The 19,667-nt window shown below is 37.6% G+C and overlaps 2 protein-coding genes across 3 annotated transcripts in view; one reads left to right on the top strand and one right to left on the bottom strand.

Moving 5' to 3' along the window:
• LOC136857199 (pre-mRNA-splicing factor SYF2) overlaps positions 1-6,720 on the top strand; it is a 67,979-nt gene extending 61,259 nt beyond the window's left edge. Inside the window, exon 5 of the mRNA XM_067135663.2 lies at positions 6,428-6,720. Coding sequence (XP_066991764.1) covers positions 6,428-6,593 — 166 coding nt within the window. The 3' untranslated portion in view covers positions 6,594-6,720. The remainder of the gene's footprint in view (positions 1-6,427) is intronic.
• The window catches only part of LOC136857198 (glyoxylate reductase/hydroxypyruvate reductase), a 140,909-nt gene continuing 127,951 nt past the window's right edge, over positions 6,710-19,667 (bottom strand). For both annotated transcript variants that reach the window (XM_067135662.2, XM_068225090.1), the window contains one exon: positions 6,710-6,934. In XM_067135662.2, the coding sequence (XP_066991763.1) occupies positions 6,819-6,934 (116 nt within the window). In that variant the 3' untranslated portion in view covers positions 6,710-6,818. The remainder of the gene's footprint in view (positions 6,935-19,667) is intronic.

Raw genomic sequence — 19,667 nt, 5'->3', positions numbered from 1 at the left:
TAAGCTGGTCAAGGTGAGTAACTCTTTAACAGTTTAGAATATCTTCCAAGGTGGAGACAACAGGCAATGTGATTGACGACGAGTCTTCTGACCAAAATACAACACAAAATGACTGCAACATTTACAGTCTGCTGTTGTTTGTACCACTTGAAATGTCACTGAGATGCGATCAACAGAACAGGAAGATGAACTGTTCTTTGATACATCTCATTGATCAAGTGTTCTTCTAATGATATACAGTGGAACCTCGATTCTACGTTTTTGGAGGGACCATGGGAAAAAAAAACGTACAACACGGGAAAACAGAGAATCTGGGTACAAATGATCCATTAACAGTTTGGCTAAATATCACAAAAATGAAATACAGTTGAACCTGCTTTATACGTAACTCTGTTCTGTGTAATTTTTATTTGTACATAATTTCCTTTAGGTCCCGGGAAAATCAGCAGTGATACTCATTATTTTAGCTAAATCTATCGCCATTGCCTTCAGCATGTTGCCACTAATTGGTTTTAATTAAACCTTATTTATACGTAATCCGTTTATACGTAATTTGCAGTTATACGTATTAAGTGTCAATGAAATATAACTGAATTTTGCGTAATTGTAATGAGCTCGTGCTTTTTTTTAAAAGGCACTACTGTATTTATGGAGTTTCCTCTTTGTCGGCGTAGGCAGAAGTAGAGTGGTCGGGTTTCAGTGCTGAAACGGAACACAAAGAGTTTCGCCGAGAGACATTGTTGACCCTTTCTTACTGGCGGCTTAACAAAGGCCAACTGAGCGAGTCCCCTTCGCTCTCTATCTCGCTCCTTCTCTAACGTCATCGCTTTTGACCTTCACAATGCCGCCAAAGATTAAGATACATTACAAGCAAAGTCGGCGGTTTCAGTGCGGAAATAAAAGAAAATACAGTAAATTTGTTTGAATATGAGAATATCTTTCGTGGGAACAACGTAAAATGTCCACGTTGCCGGTATCTGGCGTTTACTGTTGAACAGTACTGTAGTTTTGTCATTCATTTGCTTTTGATTAGCCATGGAGAACAGAAAAAGGAAAAGTTATATCCTAGATGAAAAAGTAAAGTTTATACGAGAAGTGGACGCTAATCCACACAAAACAAAAACTGAAATTGCTTCAGACTTAGGGATTGCATATACCACGCTGTGTACAGTCATCAGTAAAAGAAACTCTATTTTGGATGAGTTCTTAAAACTGGGTTCAAAATCAGCAAAGCGCAGCTGTCAACAGGAAGGAGAAAGCACTTTTCATATGGTTTCAGCAAAAGCGGACTGCATCTCTACCAATTAGTGGCAACATGCTGAAGGCAATGGCGATAGATTTAGCTAAAATGATGAGTATCACTGCTGATTTCAAGGCTTCATCAGGATGGTTGCAAGGATTTAAAGATCGTCATGGAATCATAGGGAGAACAATTTGTAGTGACTCAAAAGCCGTGGACGACTTCACGGTGCAACACTGGAAAGAAGACGTTCTGCTGGGTATCGTAAGCAATTATCAGCCTCCAAACATCTACAATTGTGATGATACCAACCTATTCTACAATCTCCTTCCTAATAAAACATTAGCTGAAAAAGGTGACTCGTGGAGGGAAGAAAAGTAAAATTTGTGTAACACTACTTCTCGCCACCAATGCAGATGAATCTGACAAACTTCACCACTTGTGACAGGAAAATCGAAGAATCCGAGGGTGCGAAAACAAAACCTACGGAATATGAATCCAACAGAAATTCTTGGATGACTATGCTTCTAATGGAACAGTGGTTGAAAAAACTGGACATTAAAATGAAAAAGAAACAGAAGAAAATCCTTCTTCTAATGGATCGATGTGCAACACATCCACCTCAGATCATTCTGGAGAAAGACAGAGTGGAATTTTTCCCTTCTGACTGTACCAGTGTTCTACAACTGCTTGATTTGGGCATCATTGCACATTTCAAAGTGCATTATAGAAAAATGCTGGTTCAACATTTAATAACACTGAGTAATGCTGGAAATGAACCTCTCTCCATTAATTTGCTACAAGCCATGGACTTTCTTTCAGATGCCTGGAAGCAGGTGTCATCCTTCACAATCAGCAACTGTTTCTGTAAAGCTGGAGTCTTACTAGAAGAGGCTGCCTCTAATGATGGTTATGGGCCTAAGGTTTGTCTGGCAATGAACTAACGCTACTGGAGGGTGTAGAATTCAATACTTTTGTGCATTTTGATGATAATCTGGCTGTATGTGAAGAACTACCAGATGAAGAAATTATTGCTAATGTATGCCAACAACGCGGTGGTGATGGACCAGCTATAAGCGATAGTGACAGAGATGGAGATAACAACTTGAATCTTGAAACACCTGAACTGAGTGAAGTGTTAAGTGCAATTGATGTGTGTAGGCATTACATCAGTGCAAAAAGTTGTAGTGAAAATGCATTGAATGCATTACTAAGTTTGCAAAAGGAAATTTATACTCTTAATGCAAGAAAAGTGAAACAAACCAAACTATCTGATTTCTTTAAGGCTGGACCAAGTTCAAAATAATATTTTCTGTCTTAATGTATTTATTATTTGCAAGGATTTACACATGTAGGTCTATTACATTGCATTTTCAGTAAATATGTGACGTATTGTGTAAGTCTGATTTCTAAGTAATTCTGAGTTACAAGTAGTTTATTCTCTTCCCCTTGATATATGTATAAGTCAGGTTCAACTGTATGTATACTTATAATCTTACAAACAACCCTAAACCAAACGAAACTACAGCCCCAATGGGCCTTCCGCCTACCAAGCGACGGCTGCTCGGTCCGAAGGCCTGCCGATAACGAGGTGACGCATGGTCAGTGTGACGAATCCTCTCGGCCTTTATTCCTGGCTCTCTAGACCAGGGTCGCCATCTCACCATTAAATAGCTCCTCAACTAAAGGTAATCGTAGAATGAGTGAACCTGGAATCAGCCCTCATATCCGGGTAAAAATGCCTGACCTGGGCGGGAATCGAACCCGGACCGTCCGGGTGAAAGGCAGGCAAGTTAGACCGCGGGTCCGGCTTCAAACATTAATTACCGGTACGCGACTAAAAATCTCGAAACTTTACGTTCCCTTTTACCACGGAAACTTCGTCAGTTTCCTCTGAAAACTTCTTTCAGTTCAGCAACTTTGATCAGCCAAACTCTTCGAAAAATTTAATACCCGTAATGCCAAGCGTAACAACAATCGGCCACAAGTAGCTTTTAAATCTGTAATCTAATGAAATAAAGCACATTAGATACTAAAGCGCCCAACATGATGGCCAAACCCAATCTTTTTTTAAATCTTCCATTGTAATTTGGTCACCGATATACGGTACTGTTCATAGTTTATGGAAATCTTGTACCGCGTAAATTAGGTCTACATTGACTTTTAAAGGTTATGTTGAACTCAACAATATGGTTTTGAATATAAGTAGGCCCTATCGATTCTCAAGTTCTGGAATGCATTATATTCAGTTCTGCCCGTCACTAATCACAATCAAATTGGAAAGAGAAAAAATCTCATTAACACTTCCAAAATTACGGTTATTCGCGACTTTGACCTCAGCTGGAAAGCGCCCTTGCTGTTGACCTCAGCTGGAAAGCGCCCTTGCTGTACAAGTCGGTACGAGTGCGAAATGATACAAAGTTTTTAAATGCAACGTGCGCAAATAAAACAATTGCGGTTTTTGTAATATTTTAACACAAACACGTGAAATTCCCAGTCTAATATTAGGACCAAAACAGCAATAGGCAATCCCAAAACCTCCCTTGGCTTTATATATGTACGTTGCAACATCTGTTCTGGTCTCGATAACATAATCGTATACGATAATATTCAACTACTGAATTTGTGTTGCTTAAGAAGGAGCAGTTTCAATTCCTTCCCGAAAGCCCAGTGACTATACAGTGCCCTGCGGGAAGTGCCGAAAATCTGTTCAACGACACACTCGAAAAAAGTTAAAAAAAAAAAATATCTAACCCTGGACATAATGTAGACATTTTGCAAGTACGAATATTTGAAGAACTCGTTCCGTCTTCTAGTAGAGCTGCCGAAATGCGCTCTGTCTCCTTCCAATTGTTGTGGACACACTCTGTCGTATGATTTCCGAGGATTCTCTAAACAATACCATCGGAATGCGATGCTAAGGCTACTTCATCAAATTACCGCAGTGATGGGACGTTAACACCATGGTCCGTAAATATGCCATAGCCGCCCTTTCGTGAGATACAGTTTCTTGAAAAACGCGTGATCGAGGATTTAGCGTTAATGGGACTGAAATTTCTGGATGGTTGATCCGGGAAATCGTTTCTTCGAGGAACGGATAATGCAGGATTTTACAACGTGATTTAATTAGAATGCTTGTGAGACCACGTAATTTGAACGAATAATACGGGAAAATGTAGTTTCCGGGAACGTATGATCGAGGTTCTACTGTAATTTGACAAACAAAACTTGAACTATTTCTAAATTAAACACCCACCATCTTATTTAAAATGTTTCTGTATTCCCAAGAAATTTCTTCCTACAAACGGAGTACCGTATTATGTACCTAATGGTCTCAAGTCATAGATTCATTGCTCTTCTCTTTACTAAAATGGGCAATAAACACATTGTATATGATTATATTTTAGAAAATATGAAATAAAAAGTGTGTAATGTTGTCTTTTCTTAGAACAAGTTTAAGTATACAGTAGAAGTCCATCGTAGCGAGAATTCATAGCGGAGAAAAATTTACTCGCTATAACAGATTGGCGTTATATCCGATTTTTCATAAAAGTCGGGAGAAACCCCATACATATTAAAATTGGTATGAAACAACAATCATTTTGTTCAAATCTTGCGTTTTCATGGATGATATCTACACTATGGCTTACTTGTTTGTTATTTTTCTAAACACGATATTACGTGAAAGTGTAAGTTTAATTTCATTCTGAAAAACTTATAGCATCTCTCCAGAGGCCTCTGTGGCAAACGCTTAAGTTTTCTTCTTCACACAGTGTCACGTAACTGTATATGTATCATGAAAACATACTTCAAGCGCATGTAGAGAAATGATAACCACCTCGCTACAAATTTACATGGGATCAGCCTTTCCGAAATTTAACTAGACACGAGAAAATATAAACTATCCTCTGAATCAGTGATGTACTCTGCCATATCTTGAGGTGTATCACATTCTTACTTCATTTCAGTATATAACATTAAAATAAGCGGTTGTTTACTTCAGCCTTTATTTCTAATGAATTAGCAACTGCTATCAACTACATTATTTATGCACTTACTACGAAAACATGTTCTCTTCCATTTCTAATTTTCTTTACGGAATAGCAGTTGACGAGTATTACTAATCGACTCTAATTTCGACATCACCTTCGAATGTCGACGAGAGAGTTTGCACGTGCACATAGCAAGAACACAATGCCGAAGGTTACATTTTGAGGCAAACGCTTAAGTTTTCTTATTCAGACAGCATCACCTAACCTAACTTAACCGCGTTTGCACCATGAAAACAAATATCCAGCGCCAGTAGAAGAGTGATAACCTCCTCGTTATAAATTTAAATGGGAATAGCCTTACCGAAAATTTAACCAGATGCGAGAAAACATAATTTAACCTCAAAAATCAGTCATGGGCTCTGCCATATCTTGAGCTGTATCACATTCTTACTTCATGTCAGTATATAACATTAAAATTATGTGATCGTTTACTTAGCCTTTATTTCTAACCAGTTAACAACTGCTATCAGACACGTTATTTACGCATTTATTATGAAAACATGTTCTCTTTCATCTCCTTTTTTCTTTACGAAACAGCAGTCGACGGGATTACTAATAGACTCCGACATCGCCTTCTAATAATATAGATTGCAATGTGTTGAATGGTGGAACATCCCTCAAATCTATATTATTAGTTAAACGTCAACACGGAAATGAAGATCATAACTTACGATTGCCTTCTAATGTTGACGAGAGAGCTCGCTAGTGGACATAGTGAGGAAACGATACTAAAGATGATTGATCACATGCAGTATAATCACTGGGTGCATAAATATCGGTAACGGAAGAAAATCGTGCATTAGAGACTTTCCAAAACTCCTATTTCCTGTATATTTATCGTTTGTGGAATGAGCCTCTTTTCTACTGTGCGCCCCTCAAGTGGAAAATTGCCATAACAGTGCTGCTTTGCTGGTACTAATGAACATAAATATTGTGTGTGATTCGGAAAGCTTTAACATTATTTTGCACTCTGTGTAATTGACGTTCTTTTTTACCCGATATTTTCCATCATGTCTCCTTCCCTAATCGTATTGTAAAATAATCTGTTTTGCAAGAGAGATGATATAAATAATCTCGACATGTGTAGAGTGATGTGTTCAGTCTATTATAATGTTCTAAATTATTTTCTTTCTAGGATTTCAAAACGTGAGAAATACAGTCGAAGAAGAATGCACAATGATGATGCTGATATTGATTATATCAATGAACGTAATATGAAGTTTAACAAGAAGTTGGAACGTTTCTACGGTGAACATACTACAGAAATAAAGCAGAATTTGGAAAGAGGCACAGCTGTATAAAGAGTATCTGCCAAGACTTACCTTCGTAATTTTGCAGCTTTAAGTTGAAAGCAATACTGGTGTTTCATAAAAAGATGTATAATTATAAGCTATACAAAATAAAATTTGTATCAGTATTCCTTCATGACATTTATTCCTATAACTTAATCCTGATTTATGGTATCACAGCAGTTGTTAATGGAGTTTTGTATTTACAGACACAAACACACACGTACTCTGAGTTCATTACACTTCTGCTGGCAATGGTTTCTTTTCAAGACCATTGAGAATGTTCTGTGCGGTGAGAATCGCCATATCAGTTCTTGCTTGAAGTGTGGCACTTCCAATGTGTGGGATGATCACTGAAAGAAAGAAAAAAAAAATTATGAACGCTACCAGATTTAAAAACCACTCTTTGTAATTTTGAAATGTACTGGTGACTGATTTAAGGGCAAAATTGAGATTTTTTGAGGGGTGATGTGTGTGACTGATTTAAGGGCAAAATTGAGACTTTTTGAGGGGTGATGTGTGTACTACAACTCATTTTAACTCTAGAAAGAATTACATTATTTACTTGTGTAATGTTCAGTTTACTTTTACTACCATAATTGTCTTTCCTAATAAGTAAAAAGATGCATTTTTATGATATAACATTTTTAATGTATAACATACGAATTACCATTTAAGTTCATCCTAAGCAATCAATGACTTTATCTTAGGCATTCTCTTCATAAATAGGAATTTTAAATTGAAAATCACACGTGTTTCAGGGATATCTTATGTAGTAGTAGTAGTGATGGGATCTTGAGATTTCTCGAGACAGTGGAACCTTTCTCGCAAGAAATATTTAGAGATATCGAGAACATTGTCCTCGCATTGTTTGTCGAGCAGCATGTTGTAGGCCTACAGGTAGACAGATGAATGTGAATGTTGCTTGTGCCGAGTATGCAAATAGCCAACCACAGACCTTCTCCATTCTGTAAATATGTATCAACAAGCGACTAGGGTGTTCACTTCTTTCATTTCTACCAAGGTCTATTTTGACGCAGTATAACAATTATAAAGGATATGCAATCTGGCTTTGTATGTAGCAGTAAGTAGAGAAACTGACAGCTACTGTGCATTATTCGAACTCGAGACAGGGCTAGATGCACGTTGCTGCATATGCAACCACCATTACGCATGAGTGAAAAGTGTAATCTAAAATGTCTGAGTTTGCTCCATTTCCTTCGACAGGTTGCTGTACATCATCATCAGACCCCATATTCAATATCATATGACCACTGCTTGTGTTTACCGATATTTTGGTGACGAAGGAAATAATTCCTTACAATGTTATAGAGTTTTCGCATCATAATTGGGTACTTTGGTATATGACTGTGCAATGTGTAATTGTATCTAACCGTATACGATAAGCTAACACTATGTCCGAAACGCAACGTAAGTCGTTGATGTGGGTCATATTGGAGAGAGATGCCGCATAGCACAGACTGCTGTGTTATTTTATTCAAAAGGAGTAAAATACGTCAGCAGAAATGCTTCTGGGATCATCCGGCACTTTAAAACACATATCACTGAAGGGGAATCGTCACAGAGAACACCCCTGGCCCATCCTGCATCACAAGAAGGTACCCTGTCAACTGCGAGGTATCCAGGTTGGTGTACATCCTATCTATTCACAAATTATGCAGGATTAACCAGCTAATAAGATGTCCACCTTAACTTGTGAACTGTTTAAGATACTGGCCCTTCACTTTCGTTAATGGTATCAAGGGGCCCATAGTTCAACGTGCAGTCCTTTCCTAAGCTTTTGACAAAATTTATCGGCACACACATTTCCATATGAGAATGCTGATGTTATCCTATGAAACTTACGCTTGTAGTTACTGGGACGTCGCACGGATCGCAACACAGGAGAATCGTTCTAGAGATCTCTGGCGTCAGTCTCGAAAGGGTGTTACCCATCACTAGTTTATAGCTAGAAATGGGCATGACACAAGGTACAGTGGAACCTTGATTCTCTGTTTTTGGAGGGAGTATGGGAAGAAAAAAGTATGATACAGGAAAACTGAAAATTCAGGAATGAATTAAAATCATCAAAAATTTGATTAAGTAACACAATAATGAAATATGTTTACTGTAATTATAATCTTACAAAACCTCTTGCATAAATTATATGAATTAAAAACCTTGATACTTTAAATTCAATTTTACCTCAGAAACTACATCACTTCACCATGAAAACTTCTTACAGGTCAGTAACTTGGATTAGCCAAGTTCATAGAAAAATGTGCTATTAAATAATGCCACGCCAAGCAACAACTGATCACAAGTAGTTTATAGTTCTCTTCTTCTTCTCTGGGTAGGGTAGTGTACCAAAGCCCTCCACCTTATTCAATCTTTCCACCACTCTTCTTCTAGTACTTTATTGCTATCGACTCCTCTATTTGCAATACAGTCCACAATAGAGCTCTTCCATCTCATTCTAGGCTGTCCCCTATGCCTCTTTGCAGTCTCGGTATCCATAAATGTTCTCTTTGGTATTCTATCTCCTGGCAATCTCATCAAGTGTCCAAACCATTTCAGCTTTGCTATATCAATCTCTTCTTGATGTTTACACACTCCCACGCTTCTCCTTATTTCCTCATTTTGTATTCTATCTTGGCTTGTTTTCTCTGTATGCTCCTCAAGATCCTCATTTCAGCTGCATCTTACTTTGGTTCCACTTAGGCAATGTCCAGGCTGCTGAAGCATAGTTCAGTATAGGTTTAAAACAGGATGCGTATAAAACCTTCTTGCATTTCATTGGGACATTTTTGTTCCATACAATGTGTCTCACACACTGGTAGAAACTTGCAGGCTGCTGTGTTCTTAAATCAATTTCTCCATCCAAATTTCCATGTTGTGACATCATGCTGCCCAAATATTTAAAAATTTCACTACCGGTACTTCAAGAGGTTAATTTCCTATTTTTATCACTCCCATAGATTTTCTGTTACCTCTCGTCATGATCAAAGTCTGTCTTTTTGCAGCACTAATCTTCATTCCAAAATTTATTATACCCTCATTCCATAAATCAACTTGTGTCTATACTTCCTTTTCATTATCCTCCCAAACTACAATGTCATCAGCAAAGAGCATAGACTTTACTTGCTCGCCCATCATCTCTTCCTTGACATTATGTAGAAGGGAGTAACGGAGACAATACACTTCCCTGTCTTAAGCCTGTCGCAACTCTGAACCATTCAGTTTAACCCATCTTGGTTCTAACACAGCTTTTGCAATTTTGATACAATGCTATTATCATCTGCATTGTTTCATTCCCAATCTGTGCCTCTATCAATGTTTTCCATACCAACAGTCAAGGATGGAAAAATTTGGGAGGGGAAGAAAAGACGAACCAGTAAACCAGTTGTTTCCTGTGGTCCAAAATAGGAAGGAAAAAAGTAGTAGTTTTCAAGTTTCCAACTGTTGCGGCCACTCTGCCTTAAGACTTCTGTTTAATACCAGGCGAATACGATGCGAAGGTGATCCGATTGCTTTTCTTGTACTTGCTCTAATGACAACGAGGAGACGTTAACGTGAAGATCCATAGGCATGATGATGTCCTTTTATTCTTGTTATTTGGTCACCGGTATATGTAGTAAGATTTTGTAAGTCTTGTACGGCATAAATTACCATTAGGCCTATTTGACTTTTATAGGTTATGTTTTTTGTACTCTTAGAATATGGTTTTGAGCGCAAGTATTGAGTCTCAAAAGTTCTTGAATGTATTATACTCGCTTCTGCCCATCATGAAAAAAATGCTTGATCGACGATTTAGCGTTCATGGGGCCAAAATTTCTGGACGATTGATGCGGGAAATCATTTCTTCGATGAATGGATAATGCAGGATTTTTTAAACATGATTCAATTAGGATGTATGTGGGACCACGTAATTTGAACGAATAATAGGAAAAACGTTTCTGGAAACTGATAAATGAGGTTCCACTGTATTCTGATATTTTGATTCATATATTTGTAACACTATGGATGCAACTGCCTCCTGTACTTTGCTTCTCTTTGTGATCAGTGACATACTATTCAGTATAACAGAATCAAGTAGAGGTTTTCGATCATACATACAAAGATTCACCTCCTCGTATACTTGAGCATTCCAAATACAGCCATTTCTTTTAAAATCACCTTCTATACTATACTGTAATCACTGCATGTTTATATTCATATGCCTCAGGTAAGTTCAGAAACCATGGAGAAGCAGAAGCTTTATGTTTGGGTTCCAACTATAGGATGAGCAAATATTGCAGAACAGAAACATTGAAAAAGTGTGCAGAGAAAGGTGTTGATGAATCAACGGACTGAAAATGGTTACTTTTCTATCAGGAGCAATACAGACAACTGAAGCATGATGAATCTTGTAATCAGTACGCCTACATCATTGAGAGCTCCTTCAAATAGGTCTGGCGAGTTATACCACTTCGATTTAGCCTATCTCTAAAAATCATGAAACTGTTAATTGCTGCAATGTTCAAAAGCATGAAGAACAACATATTCAGATTTCATCTTGTCAACAACGGCAACGAATTGTTCTGTAAGTATCTCGGCTTTGTAGGCTTCTCCTGAATCTGGGCCAATCTTATCATCGTGCATCATAAAAAAGAGAAGTACATTGCAGCTCTTTTTAAGAATACATGAGAGAAATGTTTGCTTCCCTTGTCCCCCTGATATGCAAACATGCTATTTATTATTTACAAGAAAGAAATTTCATCTTTTGGTCTGTAATGAAAGTAATGATTATATTGTTTAAAGGAGTAATCCACATTTTCAATACGTTACATTAAATATTCAAAAGAATATGTTATAAAAAGTTTAACATTTCAGTACATGTTTTGTCCCCTAGTTAGGGACATCTTCAGCTGGTGAAGACAATTACAAGAGATCCAATATTCAAAGACACAAGTTAAAATTGGCCGTAAGAAGCTTAAAATAAGGCATACACAATATTAGGAACACTAGGACTTCAGTTTTTACTTTACACACTTGGATTTGACAAAAGAAACCTATATTAAAAATTGAAGGCCAAGGTAAAAGTCTAAAGAAAACATTAAAAGTAGTCTTGAAGTCTTCTGGTACACAGTGAAACAATTTCTTTGGCAGTTGAATATTACATTATATTTAAAGTTAGTAAATGGGGGGAACTCCTTTTTCAAAAAACGAGGACACAAGTTTGCCTCGTAAAGCTTTGAATTGGTAATGAGCGGAAACATAACTTGAAGATCAAGCAAAGTCAAATAGACTAGCTGAAACTCACCAAGACATGACGGTCAATGGGGTAAATATTTATTGAAGGATTTCCATATGTATGACATTCCTTGTACTCTGTGTTTTTACAATTTTCTTACAATTTGCTTTACATCGCACCGACATACATAGCTCTTATGGTGACGAATAGGAAAAGGGGAGGAAGTAGCCGTGGCCTTAATTTAGGTACAGCCCCAGCATTTGTCAGGTGTAAATGGGGGGGACCACGGAAAACCATCTTCAGGGCTTCGAACAGTGGAGTTCGAACCCACTATCTCCCGAATGCAAGCTCACAGATGTGCACCCCTAACTGCATGGCCAACTCGCTCGATACAAATTTCTTTACGGTGCACCAACACAGATAGGTCTTATGGCGACAATGGGATAGGAAATGGCTAGAAATGGGAAGAAAAAGACCATGGCCTTAATTAAGGCACAGTTCCAGCATTTGCCTGGTGTGAAAATGGGAAACCACAGAAAATTACCTTCAAGGACACCGACAGTGGGGTTCAAACCCACTATCTCCTGAATGCAAGCTGATAGCTACGTGACCCAAACTGTGCAGCCACTTGCTTGGTGCATTCCTTGTACAATTACCTTTTGGCACTATTCCAACTGTAAAATATTGCTCTCTTGGCATTATAACATTGAACTGGCCATGGCTTCACGTCCCTTGAGGCTTACTAATCGTGATACAAAATGCCAAACTTGCTGGAAATTGATGCCTCTTGAAAGAAAATGCAAGTGTTTTATTGGATATTGTTAAGTCAATTCGAGGAATTAGAGCTCTCTGGCCAGCTTTATCTCAACTTATTATTTCCAGATCTAAACAATTTTCACATATGGTTCATACAATTAGGCTGTAATCTGGTTCCGTTTAGGAGCTGTTGGAAAAATTTAAAATTTCTAAAAGCATAACTATGGCTTCAATTTTTAGAATAAGTATACATGGAGGCAAACCATTAATTCCAAGGAATTCAAGAATTATGGAGGACATTGAAGTAGCTAGCTATCATCTTTAGTATTAATCTGTTGATGCTAGTGTATGGTTTTGGACTACCGGTATATAAGCCCAATGGCTTTTAAATTAATTAATTACGAATGGCAACTTTCAAGAGAACTATTTCTTCCGCAGAAGTAAACGTCTTGCTCTAAATTTCAATCACGATATCATCCTGTGCTAAAATTCTAGCTGGTAGTTCAATAACATTTGATTTGTCACCATCTACAGAGGAGTATTCACCATTACTTATTTCTTGCAAAAAAATCAGGGAATTCCACCTTTTCTTGTGGTTCTGCCTACATATACAGTTATAAATAAATACTTCTTTGATGATAAGCATGTGGCAAAACAGGCAAAACCTTTATGAAATCTCTCCCAAGAATAATAATGATGGACTAATAATGGAATTTCTTTATCTATGATATATTTTAAATGATGATTCACACACATTAATGGATGACTGCCATTGGGGCTTTATCTCACATTGAGCCATGCTAATCGAATATCATTAGCTCCTTTGGAATTTAATTTTAATCCAGACAACGGAACTCTCATTTAAATTTAGAGGAATTTTGAATTTAATGTGCACTGTTCAACCACTGACAACAAAACAGTGACTATTCTGTCCACATTACTGATATAAAATGAAGCACTTTTTATTATACGAGAGGGGATCAAATAAAAACGGGATTTTTTGTTATTTAAATTCATTTATTGAAAAACAGAAGGCAATTACAATTTATTTTATCACATAGTTTCCTGCTATGGAAATGCATTTGTCCCAGTGTATGGGCAGCTTTTTAATGCCCTCACCGAAAAAAGAACAGGGTCGTGTCACCAGCCAGTTGCGCACAAAGTCTTCCACACTCTCATCATCTTCAAATCGTTGCTCTCCTAGAGCTTCTTTAAGCAGTCTGAACAAATGGAAATCACAGGGTGATAAGTCCGAGCTGTAAGGAGGATGATCAAGTGTAGTCCAGTGTATTTCCTGTAGCTTGGAGACAGTTAAGGCTGCAGTATGGGGCCGCACATTGTCAAATCGGTTGGTCTCGTCTTTTGCAGCGATATGCAACCCTCGCCTTGTTCAACAGCTCACAGTAGTAAGCAGCAATGATTGTGTGCCGCTCATGCAAAAAAATAAATCAGCAAAATGCCTTGCCGATCGAAACAAACGGTTGCAAGAACGTTGCCAGCTGACAGTCGAGTCTTGGCTTTCGCTGGTGCTGTCTCCCCTTTCCTCTGCCACTCCTTACACACACGCACCCTTGACAATGTTTGATCACCGAATTGTGCAGTCAATCTCCGGCGAATTTCCGCCGCTGTAACTCCTTCATGAGCAAGAAATTTTATAATTACTCATTGCGCAGTGGAGGGGTGCACCTGTTGCTCCCGACATCGTGATCGTTACTGATAAAACGGCGGGAATATCTAACAGCAAACTCTCTCCGCTCCTAATGGTCCCGCCTAAGCATAGTAGAAGCGCGGGGCTAGTCCTACCAATGATTGAAGTTCTGGAACAAAAATCCCATTTATATTTGATCGACCTTCATATATCCTAAATGTTTTTCTAGTGCCCCAGGGACCATTGATGAAAAGTGCATTCCTGACATGTATGTTGTTTTGTTGGAGCACGTCAGTGATTTCATTAATAAATGAAAGTCGTTCCTGGTTTGTTATGAATACCAGGTCGGCCAAATCAAAATTGAAAATTAGCACATTAGTGTGACACGGGGGATTGATTCACTTCGCTAACTACCGCAATGGAAGAAATTTGTAGCCTCAGTGTTAAAATTTCCCCGAAATCACTCAAGCTAACTAATACAGGGAGAGACGACATGGAGAACGAAACATTTAAATTTATCCAAAGTCACTACAAGCTAGCAAATATACGGAGAACTACAGAAGAGACAGTAATAGCTTCTCGGCCAAGCGACTCGCCATAACACAGACTGGAAGTAGCCGAAGTACAGCTGACCAAAAAGACGTCTGACTACACATGCATGCTTACCCACCTTCCACCTCCTCTATCGTGCTACATGCCTCAGCGCTCTCGCGATTCAGGCGGCCTTGAAGTACTGGCGAGTGCTTTGGCCAATCAGAATGCTACATTTTTCTTTAATAATTTAAAAATATATAGCAAGAAATTTTTATGCTTTTAAAAACACTACAAATCTACAGGCCAAGAGCTAGCGTCAGAATGCTTTACAATATCAATCAGTTCAGCAATTCTCTCAAATTTGCTGTAACAAAAATTAGCCTAGTGTTTTAGATACAAAGATGCTTATACAAGGAGACTAGAAGAAAAAGAATATGGGGAATTAGAACAAGATAGAATGAGAAGGAACACAGAAAGAAATAATTGTAAGAAGCACTTACTCCCCTGCTGGCCCCGCTGTACTGATGTAAGTGTTGGTGTGGCTGAGTGAGGGAAAAAAAAAAAAACAGAAAAGTCCTACAGTGTTCCTATTATTGTGCATGCCTAATTTCATACGTACTTCTTATGGCAAATTTTAACTTGTGTGTTTGAATATTGGATCTTTTGTAATTGTCTTCATCGCCAGAAGATGTCCTAACTAGAGGACGAAACATGTACTGAAATGTTACACATTTTATAATATATTCTTTTTTAATATTTAATGTATTGAAAAAGTGTACTCCTCCTTTAACCTCTTAACCAGGTGTGACGAGTTAATTTGTCTACCTATAGTTGTTACTCAATCCGGTAATGACGAGTTAACTTGTCTAGAGCCTTTAAAAGTTGTTATCTGCTGGGTGGGACGTGTCATCTCGTCTCTTATTGTTGTTGAGTGTAGTTCTATGGTCGCTTTATAGATGTCAGTCGGTTCCAGAATAGCTGCACCACAGCGCATGTCAATATTTCATTGTACTTTCTTCCGTACATAATGGTTAAGCATGCTCGTTTGGATGATGAAACTAATCTTCATCTCATTGATTCAGATAATAATAATAATAATAATAATAATAATAATAATAATAGTAATAATCGAATGGGCTCAGCTACCGTGTGCAGATATTTCAATTTGATGCCATCTGGCTGTCTGCTCGTCAATTTCGAAGTGACGTTTTAATTTAGGCCCACTAGATGGCACACCAAGTAAACCGAAATTCTCTTGGGCGTCCATGGCTAAGATTTAATGAATTTTTGTCGGGTAAACACCAAATGTGTCACCAGAGATCTTTTACATGCCGACATCATAAGACATGGAGTATCAAATGGACTTTTTTCCGCCCTTTAAAAGTCCGACTACCTCTGCTGGCTTTGAACCCTCTATCTTGGGATCTGGAGGCCGACACACTACCACTGATCCACAGAGGCAGCTTACTGATTCAGATGATGAATTAGATGACAACTCTTTGGATAGCAACACTAGCACAAGTGGTGAAAGTGACAGTAAACTTGCTTCTGAAAGTGAGGAAGAGGGAGAAGATATTAGCTTGCTTACAAGAAATGATGCAGCCACTTCGCACTGGCATAGCCAATATGATACTTGTGCTCCTTTTACGTTTGTATTGGACAGTAAAATAAATACTGATGTAAGTGATTCCAACAAAGCGAGCCCATTGTACTATTTTAGCCAGTTTATAGAGGAGGATGTAATCAAGCTAATATGTGAGCAGACAAAGAAATACATAGAACAATCTTTTGAAGTGCATACGGTACCGAAACCTCGGTCGCAAGCTAGGGATTGGACTCCAGCTACCACACGAGAGATAAAGTTAGTCCTATCCCTTCTCATTTCTCAAGGAATAAAGAAGCCTATTTATGAACTGTACTTTAGTCACAGGGATTCCATCTCAACACCATTCTTCAACAGTATGATGAGTTTGAAAAGGTTTTCATTATTGTTGAAATTTTGTTGACAAAAAGACTTGCAATGCCAACATGAGTGAGAAGTTGTTCAAAACCTCTCTTGTTTTGAAACCAATTCGCAAGAAGTGCCAAGAATTGTATACACCCCAGGAAAACATCTGTGTGGATGAATCGCTAGTGCTGTGGAAAGGAAGGCTGCAGTGGAAGCAATTCATACCATCCAAAAGGAGTTGCTTTGGTTTCAAACTGTTTCTTCTTTGTGAGAGCGGTTCAGGGTACATTTGGAATTTTATAATATACATACACTGGGAAGGATACAGACTTTGGGAATATGTATCCCAATACTCCTGTATCAAATAGAGTAGTCATGGAATTGTCACATGAACTGCTAAACAAAAGATACACAGTGAATCTAGATAACTGGTATTCCATTGTCCAGTTAGCTGACACTGATATGGTGGGAACGATTTGTATAAATTGCCTTTGGGTACCTGATATTCTCAAGAATAAACAGTTAGAAAGGTGAACACACTTCCAGATATAATGATAAGATTATGGTCCTGTGCTGGAAAGGTAAGAGAGAAGTTACTATGATTAGTACAATTCACGAGACATTCATAGACTTTGTTATTTAAAGATGTGAACTTCATTAATGTTTCCATATTGAACTGAGATCAACGATAAGATATCTATTAGGTTCAACTGTTTCAATACTAATTAGGTACATGTTTATGTTACAAATACCGCTTATAACTCTGGGACCGGTTTTGACATAAAAATGTCATCATCAGCCATAAAATGATCACAATATATAAGCAAAGAGACAATCTGTAACTGACTATTCACACCATGTGTCATAACAGAAGAGTAACGGCTTAATAATTAAATCTGGCGCAGTGACACATTGAAGTAAACAGAAAGTTCCTCATTATCCAAAGAATAAAGAAGGTTCTTCAATATGTAGTTTTTGTGCATCCTTTCAATAGAAGGCGCCGATAGGCTTCCAAAGTAAAGAGTCATTTAAAACACTCACACGTGATATGCGTCAACCAGAGCGTCGAGAACATATTTGAGTCACTTGTAATTTATACCTGATAAAATTTTAATATTGATGAATAAGAAATCAGTCAGGGGTAAAAGACATTAGTCTTGTGAGAAGGAGATATAAAATGTGGTAGGTCTGGAGGGGGGGAAGAAAAAATTCTTGTTAGGGGATTAGTAGGTTTAAGGTGGGTCTTGTGAACAATGTGGTGGGGGTTTGTAACGTGATAGGGTACTGTGTATCGCGGTAAATATTGACCTGTTCGGAAGATTAAAATACTTAAATACTTAAATTAAAAAATCAAATAGAATAGTAGTTTTTTGTGAGACTTCGTTCAGATTCGAAGTGGAGTTGAAGAACTGGTCTAAGCGAATGAAGCAATTTTCTGCAACGTCAAGAATAGGGCCTTTGTCCATATTCATGAGCACCTCTATATCTTGTTGTATGTTACTGAAGCTATGCTTTGAATCTTGAATGTGCTGGCCAACTGCCGAGTATCTATTATATTTTGTAGCATTAACATGTTCCATGTATCTGATTTTGAAGTTCCTTCCTGTTTGACCAATGTACGAGGATTGGCAGTTTTGACATTGGAATCTGTAGACACCTGATTTTTGATAAATGTTAATCTTGTTAATTGAGCTGGTATTATCTAAGATATCCATATTTCTATTGTTAGTTCGATATGCAATTTTGGTGTTGTGTTTCTTCAGAATATTTGCAACTACGTAAATATCTTCGTAGAATGTGAAGGTTGAATAATAATCTGGTTTAATTTTCTCTCTAGTTTTAGCTGAGATATATAATGACCATTTAGAGCATACAGCAATTAACAACAGCAGTGATTTCGCAAACATAAAATTTTGGGCCAGATTTGTGGATGATACACTCGTTATTCTTCACGAAGGAATTACTGATGCAGCCACCACTCTTAGCAATTTAAACAATATTGATCTGCAGATAAAGTTCACTCTGGAATCTGAGACAAACAGAAGAATATATTTTCTGGATCTAAAATTAAACAGACTTCCTTCATCAACAGAATACGAAATTTACAGAAAACAACACAGACAGCCACTACTATCAAGAAAAATTATTTTCATCCCAAAGCACACAAGTATGCTACCTACAACAGTATGGTAGACAGGGCATTCAGTATACCACTTAATACAGTAAATCTAAATATTAAATACAATCCGCTTCATAGCCAAATATAACGCCGCTTCATAGCCAAATATAACGGTTATGATAATGCATTTATACAGCGCATTATCAACAAACGAAAATTTCACCTAAATTCAACTCTAACTAGAGAGAAAATTAAACCTGATTATTAAACCTTCACATTCAACGAAGATATTTACGTAGTTACAAATATTCTGAAGAAACACAACACCAAAATTGCATATTGAACTAACAATAGAAATATGGATATCTTATATAATACCAGCGATATTAACAAGACTAACATTTATAAAAAATCAGGTGTCTACAGATTCCAATGTCAAAACTGTCAATCCTCGTACATTGGTCAAACAGGAAGGAACTTCAAAATCAGATACATGGAACATGTTAATGCTACAAAATATAATAGATACTCGGCAGTTGGCCAGCACATTCAAGATTCAAAGCATAGCTTCAGTAACATACAACAAGATATAGAGGTGCTCATGAATATGGACAAAGGCCCTATTCTTGACGTTGCAGAAAACTGCTTCATTCACTCAGACCAGTTCTTCAACTCCAATTTGAATCTGAACGAAGTCTCACAAAAAACTGATATTCTATTTGAGTTTTTAATTTAAGTATTTAAGTATTTTAATCTTTCGAATAGGAGGTAAATATTTACCGCGATACACAGTACCCTATCACGTTACAAACCCCCACCACATTGTTCATAAGATCCACCTTAAACCT

This window comes from Anabrus simplex, chromosome 1 (genome assembly GCF_040414725.1).
Source record: "Anabrus simplex isolate iqAnaSimp1 chromosome 1, ASM4041472v1, whole genome shotgun sequence".
In the NCBI taxonomy this organism is placed as follows: domain Eukaryota; kingdom Metazoa; phylum Arthropoda; class Insecta; order Orthoptera; family Tettigoniidae; genus Anabrus; species Anabrus simplex.
The sequence above is the reverse complement of the archived record's forward strand: the minus strand, read 5'-3'. Positions and strand labels throughout refer to the sequence as shown.